General features: G+C 36.1%; 1 protein-coding gene across 1 annotated transcript in view; it reads left to right on the top strand.

Annotated features, from left to right (window-relative positions):
• The window catches only part of LOC129802569 (protein suppressor 2 of zeste), a 38246-nt gene extending 21522 nt beyond the window's left edge, over positions 1-16724 (top strand). Inside the window, exons 2-5 of the mRNA XM_055848497.1 lie at positions 8254-8425; positions 8500-8848; positions 12470-12710; positions 13091-16724. Coding sequence (XP_055704472.1) covers positions 8254-8425; positions 8500-8848; positions 12470-12710; positions 13091-16192 — 3864 coding nt within the window. The 3' untranslated portion in view covers positions 16193-16724. The remainder of the gene's footprint in view (positions 1-8253; positions 8426-8499; positions 8849-12469; positions 12711-13090) is intronic.
• The last annotated feature ends 227 nt before the right edge of the window (positions 16725-16951 follow it).

Below are 16951 nucleotides of genomic sequence, written 5' to 3'. Positions count from 1 at the left end.
ACTTTATTAGTGTTTCTTTTTAATCCATCAAATCATGTTTCGTCCAATAGAAGGACCAAGACTTGTATAGAACTTATGCATCGTGTGACTAAAGTATAAATAAGAGGCTCACCTGGTTCGGTTGGTAAGTGTGTTTGGCCCCTGGGTGATGAGAATCCTGACTTGCGACTTTTTTCTTATGTTGGTTCCGGTCGCGATTGTTTTTCCAAGTGTCGTGTTCCAAAACCTCAAATAGTCAGAAACCAATACAAATAAAAGTCGATAATGCAGAATCACCTAAGATCAGTCATGTACTAAAAAAGATGTTCAGGAAAACGATTTCCCCTGATGTTTTTTTAGCACTTCACTGTTCTCAAGTGCTTCTACATAATCGACTTAAGTCGAACACAAAGAAAATTTTCTTTGTGTTGGTTCCTGTTACGACTGTTTGTTGGTTTTAGAACATGGCGAGGATTGGGGAAACTATTACAAAAAAGTCAATAATTCAGACGCACTTAAGATCAGTCATGTACTAAAAAAGATGTTCAGGAGTACGATTTCCCCTGATGTTTTTTAGCACTTCACTGTTCTCAAGTGCTTCTACATAATCGACTTTTCTTTGTGTTGGTTCCTGTTACGACTGTTTGTTGCTTTTAGAACACGGCAAGGACTAGGGAAACTATTACAAAGAAAAATCGATAATGCAGAAGCATATAAGATCAGTTATGTACTAAAAAATATGTTTAGGAGTACGATTTCCCCTGATGTTTTTTTAGCACTTCAGTGTTGTCAAGTGCTTCTACATAATCGACTTTTCTTTGTGTTGGTTCCTGTTACGATTGTTTATTGGTTTTAGAACACGACGAGGAGTGGGGAAACTATTAAAAAGAAAAGTCAATAATGCAGAATTTTTCTAAACGATGATCCTAAGCCCATAGTGTATGATAGTTTAGGATAAATCTTTGCTACTGTGAAATCAAAATAACGGAGGGCATGGAAAGCAGGCACATCAGCACAATTTGTGGTAGTGGATCGATAAGATTACTCTTGTTAAGGATGTATTGATGTACTTGTAGTTCAGGATCAACTGGTGGTCCTATTGATAGCGCACCATAGTAAGGCTTATAAGTTCTCTGTTTAAAGTCTCATGCTTATCGGAAGGCATGCTCACTGATAGGCATGTCAAAGATGCACAGCACATCCTTTACCTCCACTCAGAAGGCTAACCACTGTAGTAAGGCACATTTTGCACTCTTTGGGGGTTCATAATAATGGCTGCGCGGAATCGATTTATCTTTCACTACTAAATTTTACACATTGAACATTATCGAGGGCCAGTCTGAGACTATTTAGGCTCTAAGGGCTTTGACAGACCTACGGTTTAAGCCGAGAGACTAGTTAAAGTAATTATAGGGTCGGAGGAACGTCTGTTCGACAGGGAACCCCTATTGACACTTTTGTCAAAATGATGAAAGTTATTTAATGTATCTAGTAAAATATAAGTAACTTAACGTTTTTTCTGTAATATACCCTTTACTATAAACAGAGATATTCAAATTTCGTATCCCAAATGGTACAGAGTAGGGTGTCAATATAGGTGCTGACACGAGTTCTTAAAGTGTCAATAAACGTTTCTTTCACCCTATTAAAAATAATTGTTAGCCTACATTCTCATTAGTTTTTGGTCAGTGAGAAACTGATGGAAAGGACATTGGGCAAAAATGTATGAGTGTTGGTCTATGTGGCGACCACAGATGGGACTACGCGCATTTTATAGGTAATGGTGTAGGATGAAAAACTACGGAGATCCAGGACGATATTCGCCGGGAGTACTTGTAAAAACGCCTTTATCCTTTCGAAAAAAGACTATTTTGACATCAAATTACTCAACATCAGCTAAAGGGATCTTCATGAAATTAGGTATGGAGTCAATGTATGACTTGAACTATTTATCCATGGATATTACACTCTCCCCCCACCCCTCGTTTCAGCAGCCCCTATACAAAATATGGACATTTTTCATTATAACTTTCCTCTGAGAAGAAGTAGAAAGCTGAAACTTGGTATGGGATTAAGGTTTATGAAAGGTTCCTTAATCATGTATATAGGCTCCTCCCCCCTCCACTTCTTCTTGTAGAAATCAAAAACTTGGTATAGGATCAAGGGCAATGGAAGGCTCTTTAACCGTGTATATATAAGTTTTCCCCCGCCACTCATTCCAGCAGTCCCCACACAGAATGAGAACTTTTTTCACTATAACTCCTTTCTGAGAAAAGGTAGAAGGCTGAAACTCGGCATGGGAACAAGGTTTATGGAACGCTATCCAGTCATATAAAATCTTATTAGGGTTTTAAAAGAAAATAAATAAATAAATAAATCATAGCTAGAAAAATAAGTCAAAATACGTAATGATTCTACTGAAATCGATGAAAACAATGATGCCATATCCCTCTCTATAACACATTAAAAGTATCAGATATACATATTATAAGCCAATTAAAATCGGTTAAATAGTTTCCAAGCATAACACATTTCTTGTTAATTGGAAACTTTGATAACCTGGACGCCCCTTGCGGTCGACTTGTGAACTTATCTATATCGTCATTTTGTAGGATTTTTCGAGACCTTTCTATTGAGTATTCACTGATTAAATTCGATTCATAAATCTCTGAGATATAAGGTTTAAAGTTTTGACTTTGACCCAATATTTTTCAACCCATTCAGTCAATGTACTAGAAATACTTGAGATAGAATATTCATATTTTGCAATTATATTCTTACTGATTAATAAATGAATTTTTTGAAAAGAAAAAAAAAATCTATTATAAGGGCGCGGGGAGCCCCTGTCAAACGCACGTCTTAACGGTGACTGAATTTAAATTCTGTGCATTGACTCACTACAAACTCTATTGATTTAGATAGAGTAACTATCCAAGAAAACAAATTGGCAACTAGAATTCAAAACAAGAAAGGGGAAAGAGGCCAATTTTAACAAATTCGTCGGGATGTAGAATTTTCTGTTCGCCATTTTGAGCAAAAATTTTGCATGAACTTCCGCGAAGCGAGAAAAGAACAACAAAATGTATTTCCATCTCTGTCGGGCTATTTTTTCCCAGTACTTGAAGGACTAAAGTAACTAAAGATCCATTCCCGACAGAAATTCGAATATCAATTGCCCTGGAATAAATCATCTAAAATCACTCAATTTGCGTATGATGTATAATACCATGGTAAGGAATGGGTTAATGTCCTGCTACGCATGTTATGCATTGTAAAGACATTTGCTTTTATGTCCATTTCAAGAATATACAGTCATTTAATACATTTTATGTTGAAATTTATGTATTTCCTTAAAGAAGGCAGTATAAATACGAACATTTTTTTATAAGAGATTATTTTTCTTCTACGAAAACCGTTTTTATGCTCTAGAACTTTTTCCCCGTGGTTTAGAACTTTAGTCCCGGAACAAAAGTTGTTACCTATACAATGGCCTATTCAATGATATAGGTCTCATTGATGGTCGCACCATAGACCACTTTTGCCCATTGTCCTTTGTTCTAATAATTATTTTGATTATAATTACGTTAAGCCGTCTTTAGACTTGAGTCGTAAATGTGTCTAGGACATAAGGCTTTCCCTATGGCTTAACTGCTCTAATTTGTTATCAGTCCAGATTTATTGAAAAATCCTGTCTAAAATTAGATTCATTCATTAGATTCTGGAAAAAGAATAAAGTCGGTTACTGTATAGGATTTTTAAACCTTCGGGAACAGGGTTAAACTTTTAGTCTGAAGAGCCCTTCATTCTTCTCCAGTTTGCCTTATCTGTTTTCTATGATTCATCGAGGCTTTACTTTCAAGAGTAGCTTTTCACAAATGATTCGACAACTACATTTATCGAAAATACAATATGCAATTAATATTTGTTAAACGATTTTTATATGTAATTTCTATGAAAAATAGACTGATTTGTATGTGCATTCTATAGATAACAAAACTTGGTACACTTGCTCAATTTTATGCGTTTTTTCTTAATATTTTAAATAAGCCTTAATTGAAATCATCTAAAATATTTTGTTTAAATATTGTGAAGTTGGTATGTGTAATTAGTAAATTATCTTTTCACTACCATAAGAAGGCATTTCTCAGAAAATGCTGACTAATTTGTTTACATTTAAAATTCAGTGTTATAAACAAAGGCAATTCATGAGAAATCGACTGATTAGACTTAAGGAAAAATCTGGAAATATTTCATTATTTAAAAATGCTCCAATATAAATAATTTATGAATAATTTATTCCAGACATTTATACCCTGTTTTAAACATGTTTGTTCTTATCAATTGGAGTTTTTATGGGATTTTAGTTCTGCCTCTTCCAATCGTCAAAGTAAATTGAAACGAATGGATATTTGAAAAACTTCCTGTTCCTTTGACTTTTATTGAAAAATATGTTTTTCTACCATTGGCACATTGACAAAAACACCTTTCAAAACTATGCAAAAAATGTCCAAACAAAAGCCCAAGCTGATCAAACAAATGCGGAAGCAATGTTTTAATACCACAGTGGAGCTCATTTTGAAATTTATGAAAATATTAAATGTACGAGAAATATTTGCCATAAAAATATTACTTGTAATTTGCATTTCAATAGAATTTCATGGAGTGAGAAGTTATCTCTTACGATGGTAATTTATGGTAAAATCGTTGAGGTATTGAATTTCCTAGAAAAAAAAATTGCATCTGCATTGTTGGAAAGGAAATGGCTCGTGAACTTTTGAATTTTTTGTTTTTTAGTCTTCTTTATCGCATATAGGAAAGACAATAATTCCTGGGGATGTATTGCAAAAAATAATCCGATGGTATTTAAGTGAGAGATTACCAAATGATTAATAGAGAGTTGGCATCTGGAACAAATCATGACTTTCCAATTGTATCTAATGCTTTAATCGAAAAAGACCTTTGCGGGAACATTTCGTTTTATTAAGTGGATTAGCTGTCTTTTGCGATAGTGATCCCATGCGGACAAAGGAAGATTAATTTTGCGATAAAGTGCAAAAGAACTTGGATTATTTTTTTCAATTCAATCAATTGTTGATTAAGTGTGTGGGAAATTAAATATTTCTTGAGCAAATATTGATGAGAGGCGGCTACTTTTTGCGATCAAAGAAATTTCTCTTGATATTTCACACAATCTAAATGAAATTGCGCCAAGTGCTGGATTTTTTACACATTCTATTGATTTTATTTCGCAAGTTCTCATAATAATTAACCTGTGGTAGGAGCGAGTAGGGCAGTTCAGACATTATGATTTTTCTTGTGGATCTTTTAGTACATTAGCTAGATACTTTATATAGGGTAAAGGCTCATAATTTTGTCCAGTCTGCTTATAAGCATCGATGTTCCAAGTTTGAAGTGCGATATTTTCAATACCAATTGACTTTTTTTGTTACTCTCTTTTCAGAAGGGTTGTTTAGAAACTTGGCAAGGATTCATCGTCTTATTTTTTACTAAAATTAATTTTAATACGTTTAAAAATGAATTGATATCTAGAGGTAAATTTGACTCGAATTTTGGACAACTTGGTTATTAATTTGGACAACTTGGCTGCAAATTTGGACAGCTAATCCTCCTCAACAGGACATCCATTGGTTTTCATTTCATGAAGCAATCTTACCAAGTCCTCTTCCTGCTCTTGTAAGGGAAACATAGAATGTCACAAGAAGCCCGGAAACTTTTCATATCATTCATTAAAGTGAGTTGATTTCGGTACTCCAAGTACGTGCGGATTCGCTCATTCCATAGCCTTTCCGGGAGCCTTTTAAGGCTTTTCTAACTACATCTCTTTCGTAGAGATGATGCTCCTTTGTTTCTCCAGGCATTTGTCCAACCTAGTCATCTCAAAAGCTAAAACTTCACGAAATTTCGTGAGAAAAACACCTGTTCAAAATAAGGAGTATCACCTTACTGATGAATGTCTTAGAAAATTTCCCATTTTTCACACGAAAAATCTAATTCACAAGGCAAATCTCACTTCAGGTCAAATGTACAAAACACCACTAACGTGAATAAACACAATATTCGATGAATATTCAATATCACTCAAAAAAGGGAAGACACATTGTTAGTACTTCACTACAGCTAAATAAGACTGAAAATTAATACAAATAAGACTAAAAATTAAGACACTAAGCTAGTTAACCCATTCCTTACCATAGTATTATACATCATACGCAAATTGAGCGATTTTAGATGATTTATTCCTGGGCAATTTTTATCCGAATTGCTGTCGTGAATGGATTTTTAGTAACTTTAATTCTTCAATTACTTGGGAAAAATAGTCAGACAGAGATAGAAATGCATTTTATTGTTCTTTTCTCGCTTCGCGGAAGGTCATGCAAAATTTTAGCTCAAAATGGCGGACGAAAAATACGACATCCCGTCGAATTTGTTAAAATTGGCCTCTTTCGTCTTTCCTGATTTAAATTCTATTTGTCAATTTATTTTCTTGGATAGTTACTCTATCTAAAGCAATAGAGTTTGTAATGAATTAATGCACAGAATTTAAATTCAGTGACCGTTAAGACGTGTGTTTGATAGGTGCTCCCCGCGCCCCCTTAATAGGTAAATTTTTTTTCTTTTATTTCTGGTACATTGACTGAATGGGTTAAGACTGAAACAAAGTTCTGTCATATTTCTCGTAAGCAATTGCTCACAGTGAATTTTCAACAAAGCAATTTCAACTCAAATCATATTCTAAATTTAACATTTTTAGTTTTAAAATCTTCCAAAAAGAACAAATATTTAGATAGAATTCATTATTCATCAAAATTGGAATAAAAATCCGTAATTTTAATCAATTAATTTTTGTGTCCAATTTTATCCTCAAAGTGTCCAAAATAAGAAACTAGACAAAATTATGAGCTTTTACCCTATATAAGATTTTTTAAAATTGTAAAAAAAAGTTAAATAAGGGAAAAGTACCCCGGATCGGAATGTTAATAGACATGTTCGATATTTAATTGAAAATATAAGCCTCAAAATACTATTTGGTATTTTTCTGTATGCTAATCGGTATATTAGTGATCCATTTAACTATCTCTGACGTTTGAACGTTGAAATTTTACAACAAATTAATAAAAAAATATATGTAATTGCTATTGTGTACTCTGTACCTCGGATCGTCACGAATTTAATCAGATGTCTCACAGAAAATTGGTTTTATAAATTAAATTTCCACTAAGGCACTGCATTCTTGTGAGAATTCAATGGTAAAAAGTAGCTAATAATTTCTAAAAGTTCTTTTTAATTGGTGCAATAATATGACAATAACTTGACGATCCGAGGAACACTGCCGATCGCTGGTGCTCTTCCCTTATTAGCTGAGATTCTTTACAATCTCAGGTTTTGTGCTCACAGGGGAAATTCGACCTCGTCAGATAAGACCCAAATTTTGGATTTATACGTTTTGACATTCATAGATCACGAATATCAGAGTGGTCTCCTTTGTATACATTTCCTTACTAAAACGGTCCACTTTTGCTCTGAGCGTCTCATATGCGCTAAAAATCGATTTTTGTGGATGGCCGTCCCGTGCCGTCCATCGTATAACCATTTTCAGAGAGTGAACCAAGAGAGATATCAACAAAAACATTTTTTTTAGACTACCGATTGTAGGGGCTATCATGATCATTTTGATCGTCCGTACTACTGTAGAGGGAGAAAATTTTATTATTCGATCAAACGCATTTTTTTGAAATTTGTTCCATATAGAGGCCTTATTGATAAGAGCCTTAGGACTATTTATATTTAAATGTATAATATTTATAAGTCGTCCATTTAGTGTGATACATTAAAGTGCTTTTATCCTCTTTTAACTGTTCGAAACTGCCCTATTTGCACTTCTTGATTAGCGTGATTTTTGTTTGATCTATTAATTGAAGTTGATGAGCAATATTATTTCTTTTAATGTTTTATTCAAATTAAGAAGTAATAGCTCCCTGTTTGAAGCCCAAGGCATCCAAGCAAATCAAGTTTGACAGGCTATTACTATTGACCAGTCATGGGAGGGGCTTTCATTTAAGAATTCATGACTCATCAAGAACTTCATCTATCTTACAAAAACCTTTAATATTTTGTCCTAGTAGCTTTTTCTCTAAATGAGGTTTATAGATTACCTTTAAAGATATACTGTTCTATTTAAACAAAATCCCTTATGAATAAAATAAAGCACAAAAGTGGAAATCGATGAGACAGAATCTTGATCTCTTTTTTCAGCCTCAAAAGGCATCAAAAGCCACAAACATTGAAATGACGTCAACGACTGCTGTTGGCTCAAATGTGCCACATCCCCGGCGCAAAGTGAGGGACTTCAACAGCTTAATCACCTGTTCAGTCTGTCAGGGATACATCATAGAGGCTACCACAATCACTGACTGTCTGCACACATGTGAGTTCTGCAGATCGATTGTGTGGGAGAATGTTATGTCATTTTTCCTTTTGGGTTTCCTTTCTCTTTTCCAGTTTGTCGTTCTTGCATCCTCAAACACCTCGAGAGGAGCAATTTTTGTCCCACATGCTCTGCTAAACCTGTCACAGTGTCAAATTTGCGTCCTGATCGGATTCTCAAGACACTGATTTATAAACTTGTCCCTGGCCTCTATCAATCTGAGAGTCAGAGGGTGGCGGAATTCCATGGGGGAGCCCTGAGCAAATTGTCTTCCGGTAGGAGACGATTCAGTGGCTTAGTGGGTATTCCGTCGCCTGAGGGCAAGGAATCTCTCGATGATGACATTAATCACAACATAAGCAAGAAAAATGAGTCAGAACATGCAGATGATGCTGACTTCTTTCATCCTGAAGAACCTATCAGGTAGGTGACACTATATTTAAAAACTATTCTATTGAATGGAAGATTTTTATAAGCAAGAACTTTTCCCAAAGGCCAAGCGGGCCAAGTGAATACAGACAAAAGATCAAATTACATAGTCTTTTCAGCATTATTAGCGAAAACTAAATAAAATTTACACAAGAAAGTTATCCAGCCAATGGAAAATTATTAATTTTAATATGGCGGATGTTCTCTTGTTTCCTATTGGTCGAGAGGCAGTATTTTTTCGAATTTACAATATTTAACCTTTTCTTCAATTTTATTATTTGGTCCTATTCTGATATTCAGATTCAATCCTTAAATAAATTTTTAACAATTATTTTAATTAATTTTGTTCCAAATTACATTAAATTACATTATTCTACCTCTGACATGTCTTTTATACCAGAATAATGAGGCCATTTACACCGCCGCATTGGATTCAGATTGAATTGTCCCAAAATCGGTTTTTGGGACAATCTGAATCTAATGCGACAGTCTAAATGACCTCCAAGGAAGCCGTTTAGATCGCGGCCTTAGATTGAGACTTAATGATCCGAAATCCGATTTTGGAACAACTCAATCCGAATCTAATGCAGCGGTGTAAATAGCCTCAATGTCATAAAACTTTCATACTCAGACACATTGCACATTTATGTTTCCAATATTTCGTTATACTTTATTTATTAAACAAGAACTTCACAAGGTAATTCATTTTCATTAGTGAACAGACATGCATACATAACCTCAAAAATATTTTATATGTAACCGTCGAGAACTCGTCCGAATTACGCCGATCCGGATTAGAGACTGGGCACTGTAATTTTGTGCAAAGCCACGGGAGTGTAACTGATCTTAGTGTTCTTTAAATTTTGAAAGATATAATTCTAACCTTAAAAAAAACACAATAGATTATGGCCATTTAATCTGAAGAATTTCAAAAAATTCGAAATAAAGTTTACGAATAAGAATGATTTTGGATATTTTTTATTATTAGATGAACCTTTTCCTATAGTTTAGATTTAACATAACCGAACCTGAGGGTACCACCGAACACTGATTTTTACTTCTAAACTACTTCTTAGACTATGATGACCATTTCTTCAGTCGATAAGCATACCTATAGTAGGGGAGACTGGGGTAAAAAGTTACAAAACGGATATTTTACTTTTCTACAAGCTACTCGAGCGCTTCAAAAATTTCTAATTAGCGCAGTTTTATAGGAAATTTTGGTTGAATTTCCTATAAAATTCCTATTCCTATAAATTTCCTATTCCGCTAATTCAAAAGTTGTAAATTTTGGTTGGAAAGTTGTAAAATTACTATCACAACTTTGTGATAGTAATTTTCCTCTATTTTGTAAGGAAATACGTTTCCTCAAAAATTTTCTCAAAAATTATGGGGCAAATAGTATCAGACATGGGGTATTATTATATTTTGCTTCGCTTCATTATAGGCTTCCGTAAATTTGAAAAAAATACCTAGAGTACATATTTTCATAGAAAATTTATTCATCTACATCATTGTAAAACACCGTTTTCTCTGCGAGAAAAGTGAGAAAACGAGAAAAGTGCTTTTCAATCTATTTTAGAAAAACAAACACAAAAGACTGCAAATCGTTTGACCAATGCGAACAACAAGCGGCGAGACATGATAATGACGTTTCTTTTCGCCGTGAGACATCAGAAATTGCTTCGCTTTTTTGTTACTTTTTGCTCTATACCTTTTGTTACTTTTTACCCCAAGTGGCTATTTTTAATAAAGGATTTCTGGAGAAAGGAACTTTTATGAAATTCTAAAATAGATAGGGGATTCGTATTCAAAAAATCCAAATTATTTAGAAAATATTCACCATTGCATCAATATTGGAAAATAAGTATGTAATTATTGTTATCTTCTGCAAGGAAAATATTTCAAAAATAGGGCTAAAAATTTCGATATTTTTTACTTTCTAAATTCCTTGTTCGAATTCTATGAAACTTACAATATTGAAGGTCTATGGAGGCTATCTATAGAAAAAAAATTGAGCCGCTATCTTTTTTACCCTGGAAGATATTGAATTTTGAATTTTTCGATTTGTGACTTTTTGCCCCAGTTTCCCCTAAACTGAGAGAAGGTTGAGTTACCAGGACACGAAATGAGTGTTGTCACAACTAAAATCCAACACTCGAATCAACCAACCCTCATATGAGGCTTGGTATTACGCTTGAGGCTTCTTCCAACACTCATGAATGAGAAATTCAAGCCTCATCGAGTGTGAGAACTTTCCAGTGGCTTCAATTAGTGTTGCTCTTTCACTCACTCAGAATTGTCAAATGACATACAAAATATTAATTCACAGTGCAATTATTTTGCGAAGTGGTGATAGTTTTCGCGTATTTTTCAATAATTATAATAGTGGAAATTGGGAGGAAAAGCTCCTCCGGTAAACACTTGTGTTTTGATCCGAAAAAAGACAGTGCCGACAGAAATAAGTTGAAATTAAGGAGTGTTTTGCATGAAAATTGAACGAACTATATTTTTGGAAAATTGAGTTTTGTGGTTTAGAGGGCTTGCTTAAAGGCATCTACACATTGGGAGCAATTTTCGTCTAAAATTGCGTTTTTGACAGAAATTTGACGTTTCCCACTACAACGCTGCAGTGAATTTCCTTCAAAAAAGCATTTTTTGACAAAAATTTCTCCCAATCTGTAGAGGCTATAAGTCTCTGGAGTGTTGTGTGATAAATATTTTGTATGGAAAGGAGCTGAATAGTGAAATGTTTAAAAGATTTGTTTACGATGCTGCATCCCAATAAAAAAAAATTTAGCATGTCGGACGTATCACTCAACAATAGTCGGACGGCTAAAATTCTTGAGAAAGTGTGTGTTGTGAAAGGTAAAAATCGACAAAATTTGCTAAGAAATAAGAAAATAATAGCAAGTGAAAAGAATTTATTGTGAAAAAAGCTTGTACGGTGGTAGTGACGTTAAAATTATTAAGTGAAACTGACTTCTTTATTAGAATTCGAGTACGTCGATTTTGTGTCTATACGGCACACATTCACGAGTGTTCATGAAACACTCGATGAACACTTATTTTAGCGTTGGCGTTAGTCTCATCATAGAAATATAAGGTTTGTACCAACACTAATACGCTCAAGCATGATGAGAGTTTAACCAAGCCTTAGTGCGACTTGTTACAGCACTCATTTAAAAAAAATTACCTTTAATTCAACACTCAATGTAAGGAATGTGTGTATTATCAAGTCTCATTTTGGGCGGAGTTATTTCAACACTCATTTTCACACTTATTTATTTGAAGACCTTCTCTCAGTGTATCTATTAATTCATGCAGGTCTTATGTCTCATCCTCTGAAGTCTTCATATGTAATTGAATCGCAGTATTCGGTGCTACCTTGTGTTCCCTGTGTTCGGTAGTGCCCCAGTTTCACCTACTTCTATAAAAAGGTTTACGCCAAAGACTAAGTCCTACATAACACGACTCGTCTAACTCAAGTGCTGAATGTGGCTATCTTAGGATCTTTGTATTATTTATTACGGTTTAAGAAAAGAAGTTTTTCAGTTCCTTGATACACTGAACCTTCAAGCAATCTTAGGATTTCTCTCAATAATTTCCAAATAGCTTATCAATGGAGTACCATCCTGAGGTGGTGACAAGTCTCAGCAGCCAAAAATCCTCCATCCCGCCAATCAGATACCTCCAATGCCCTGCAGCAGTCACAATGTGGCATCTTCAGCGCTTTATCTCCACCAAATTCGACCTAAATCCCAATACAATGATTGTAGAAATCATCTACGAAGATGAAGTTTTGCCACGAGATTTCAGCTTGATGGATGTTGCCTATTGCTACAATTGGAAGAGGGTGAGTTGGGGATTAGGTTAACCCTCTTTTGACCATTCAGGGTTGGGCATGACTTGAATATTTGCGGGAAAAAAAAGCAACTTGAAAGTATTTTGACCATTTCTCCACCCACAGACATTTTTTTTCCACACAGAATTTTATGGGTTTAGGAATTCTTTTTTTTTCGTAAGCCATGTTTACATTCTGAGTCTGTGGAAATATTTATTTTTTCTTGAAGAAAACCATGAAATTATTTTTGCTCACGATTTTTTTTTTGCTCATGGATGTCTCGACATTGAACAAATGGTTATTTGAAGAAATTGATATTTGAGGGGGAATAAAATATGGCAAGTTTGGGAAGGCCCTATTCTAATGAGATACAAACATATAAACCCCTGCAGGTGGCCCCAATGCGATTTTACTATCGTATTTTTATGCAAACACCCGAGAAGTGTGGGACAACAGATAAAAATAGAAATTATATGACGAAGGCGGATGAGAAGAAGGAAGTGAAGGCTGAAAAGATGAGTGTGGAGAAGAAGATTGAAGACATGAAGAAGTGCAGAGAGGCCACAAGTGGTGGAGTCATGAAAACATTTCTTGCCACCACTGAGACAAAGGCACGGGATGAATTTGAATTTGTGGATGAGACACCGGTGAAGAGTGAGAATTCCCAGTACAATTCAATTGCACGTCGTGCATCCACAAATGCACCCATACGGGATAATTTGCCAAATGTGCGCATTGAGAAGATGAAGTTGGAAGATGGTGTAAAAACGGTGAAGTTGACGATGATCAGTCCAAAGACAGAGGCAAATTCTAAGCCCAAGTTCAAGATTGAATCCACACAGGTGAATGACTTTAAGCGACTGAGGAGCAATGATAGTGAATTTGGTGATTTTAAGCCACCAAGTGGCATCGTTCCGGACACTAAGTCAAAGGCCAAAAATTCAGTCAACGCTCACTCGAGCGTGAAACCCTCGGTTTCATCTAAGGAGGAAAATGTGCGGCATAAGAAGGGCTCATCGGAAGCCAAGAAGAAGACTGTGGACGATGATAGTCCGGATGAGTTGTCTTGCTCAAAGAGCAGCACCAAAAAATGTTACATTAATAGAAACAAGAAGTCTCATGGAGAACTCGAGAATGGTACAAAACCCAATTTGCCAACACTCAAAGTTGACCTGACAAATCTCAAGACCAAGATCTCTCTGCCAAAGGTGGACAAGATGCCTCTGGTTCAGGCAAAGTCCCCTCCGCCACGAGAGAGAACACATATTGAAGAGACCAGTCCTAACAAATATGAATATGCGAAAAACATCGGGCTACTTCCTGTTGGTGATGTCCTAGAGGCTAAGCGACCAAAGCCCGAAGAGCCCATTCCGCCAATTAAGGAGAAGAAACGAAAGAAGATGAAGCATTCAAAGGAACCAAGTGAGAAGCGTCCAAAAATCCATGCTGAAATGATCCCTAATGAGAAAGAACCTATTAAACTCAAACTCAAATTCACCAATAGCAAACCATCTAAGAATGACAAGAAGACACCAAACGGAACCCAAGAGACTCCTCAAATCTCCATTCCAGTCCCACAGAAAACTTCTTCAAAAGATACAGTGGCGGAGATGAGAAAGGTTAGACACAAATCTCACTCGTCCGTTAATAGTGCTCTCAACAGGACGCTTTCGGAACAGTCAATAGCGATATCATCCCTTGTTCGACGAATGAGTGTTGAATTGCCGCAACTCCCTTACCATATTACCCAAAACCCAATTAAGACTCAACCTCAGGCTCCTGCAAAAAGCCCTCCAAAGACTCCCCCGCAGAATCCTATCAAAGCCCCTCAAAACTCAACCAGTAGTCCACCTAAAAACCAACCAACGAGCCCTCCTCAGATCCCTAAGCATGTTCCACAGCAAACCACAAAACCAAGTCCACCACAGAGTCCTAAACCAAGTCATCAGAACAATAAAGTCAACTCATCTCAGGTCAACTCTCAGAATAAGCATCAGCCTCCAAAAGCCTATCCTGGATTAATGTCGCCGAAAGCTACGGATCGCGGAACCAAGTTCGGTTTTCCAATGGCTTCACCAACGTACAACGCTCGTCCAGCATCGTTTCCACCATATCCAATGCCGATGCCGAGACCCCTACCTCCGCCAAAGACAGTTACATCAACCTATACTTCTTCATCCAGTACAAAACCCTTGGTTAGCGTTCTGAAGAGATCTTCAAGTTTGGATACTTGTCCAGTATCCACTAAGCAAGCGCGAACTGAGGATACTTATCCGAAGACTCAAGGTACAGCTATACCACCACTAAATCGTACAACTTCATCTCCAGCTAGAGTTTCACCGCCAAAATCCCCAGCTAGTGGAACAGGAGACAAAGTACCCTACTACACTTCATCGATGGGAGCAACGTACACCCATGAGAATAATGTCAAGAAACCCCTACCAATGCTTTTGCCGCCATCGTCAATCAGCGTTACTAAAATGAGTGATAATCCGGTTTCAGTAGCGTCAATTATCAATGATAAAAGACCTGCTGTGGAGATTGTCAGGATCAACTCCAATACACCGGCTATAGATCAACAGCAAAAAGTACCAAATCAGAAGACAACACGACCACCCCCGGCAACAATTCCTCTGGTAAAGATTAAGAAAACAGCAGCTAATGCTCCAACAATGACTTCAAAACCTGTATCTACAACACCAACTGTTCCAACTACGTCGCTTGCGGTCAACAACAACAAGGTTCCACCTTTAAATATATCCTTAAGCAACGCTAAAGGTCAGACAAGTCAGGACAAAGTGGGAGATAGCCCAAGTACTCCAGTTTGTGACAATATTGGAGCATTGGATCTTTCTGGAAAGTCCAGTAGAAGTCCGAGCTTGGAGAAGAGTCCTACAGCTCTTTCAGTGGAGAAATCTTCAATAAGTCCTATTAAACCAAGTGTGGACAAGAAAAGTGAAGGTGAATCTAAGGATACCAAAGTGACAGTGGCAAATAAGAATTGCCAACTTCCAGTTCCCAAACTCAATGAGATCAGCAAAGTTCGACCTGCAACCAGTACAACTTCTCTGATGCGTCAGCAGAACCCTTCAGTTCGGAGCATTCCCAATCCTTCGGCTCTGGCTTTTAGGAACCAAGTTCTACCTGTACCTACGGTTGACAGCAAAGGCTCGAAGGATGACAAGACGACTGTTGGATCTTCACAAGCTACCTCTGCAAGCAGCATCTCTGCGACTACTGCTCCATCTGTGGCAAGTGTACTGTCATCGGAAAAGATCAGAGAGGGCGCTGATAGGTCAAAAGTGACATTTTTGAGCACAAAACTCGATTCAGTTGTCAGTACCAAGACACCAATTGTCAGCCATAAGCCCTCGGTATCCAAGACAGATACGGACAGTGTGGTAAGTACCAAGAAGAATACCATTGAACAGGTTGCTGCAACTCTGAGAGCTGCTGCAGGGGATACATCCACTAAGATAACCAAACTCAATTAGAGGTAAAATTGATATACACATCCCCATAAACAAATTAAACATTCTAAACAAATTCTATACTCCCAGAGTTTCTTGATATTGCAAATTATCCCTATTGGATATTAGTTGTGAAGTTAACATCAAATGGAATTCTTTCTTTTTTTTGTTTTCTTTTCCAAGAGCATGCTACAATTTGTAGATGAAACAAATATAATAATGATTGTAGATGATAAAGTAACATTTAAGGAAAAAACTTAGAACAATATTAGAAATATTTATTAAAAAACAAAAACAAAAAAATATTGATATAATCAAACACAGACCTCAGTAATTAAGTGAATTGTAATGAAACTTTGCTATCAAATGAGAGTTTTTTGAGCACTGTAGCGCTTGGAAGAGTTGGAGGTGAAGTTTTTCAGAAAAAGAAAAAAAATGAAAAAAAGAAGAAGTGGAGAAAGAAGTTGTACATAATCACTAAATTATTGGCTATTGTATTTTAATTTGAGACAGCAAAATGAAGAAGAAGAAGGGGACGTAATCACGAAAAAGAAAAGAAATGTGGAAAAAAGGTGTGCAAGTTGAATTATATATGAGTTCATCATGGAAGTAATTAGGGTTAGTGTATGCGGTATCAGTAGAGGTGTTAAGTTGATGCTTCTGAATTTATAAATACCTGTCCCAATTGGACATTGCTGGCTAATTATACATCATGTATCTATTTGCTATTTACAACATTGGGCCAAAGTATCTAATGTACAAGAGTCCCCCATAGTGACTCCA

The sequence above is a fragment of the Phlebotomus papatasi genome, chromosome 2 (assembly GCF_024763615.1).
Source record: "Phlebotomus papatasi isolate M1 chromosome 2, Ppap_2.1, whole genome shotgun sequence".
In the NCBI taxonomy this organism is placed as follows: Eukaryota; Metazoa; Arthropoda; class Insecta; order Diptera; family Psychodidae; genus Phlebotomus; species Phlebotomus papatasi.
The sequence above is the reverse complement of the archived record's forward strand: the minus strand, read 5'-3'. Positions and strand labels throughout refer to the sequence as shown.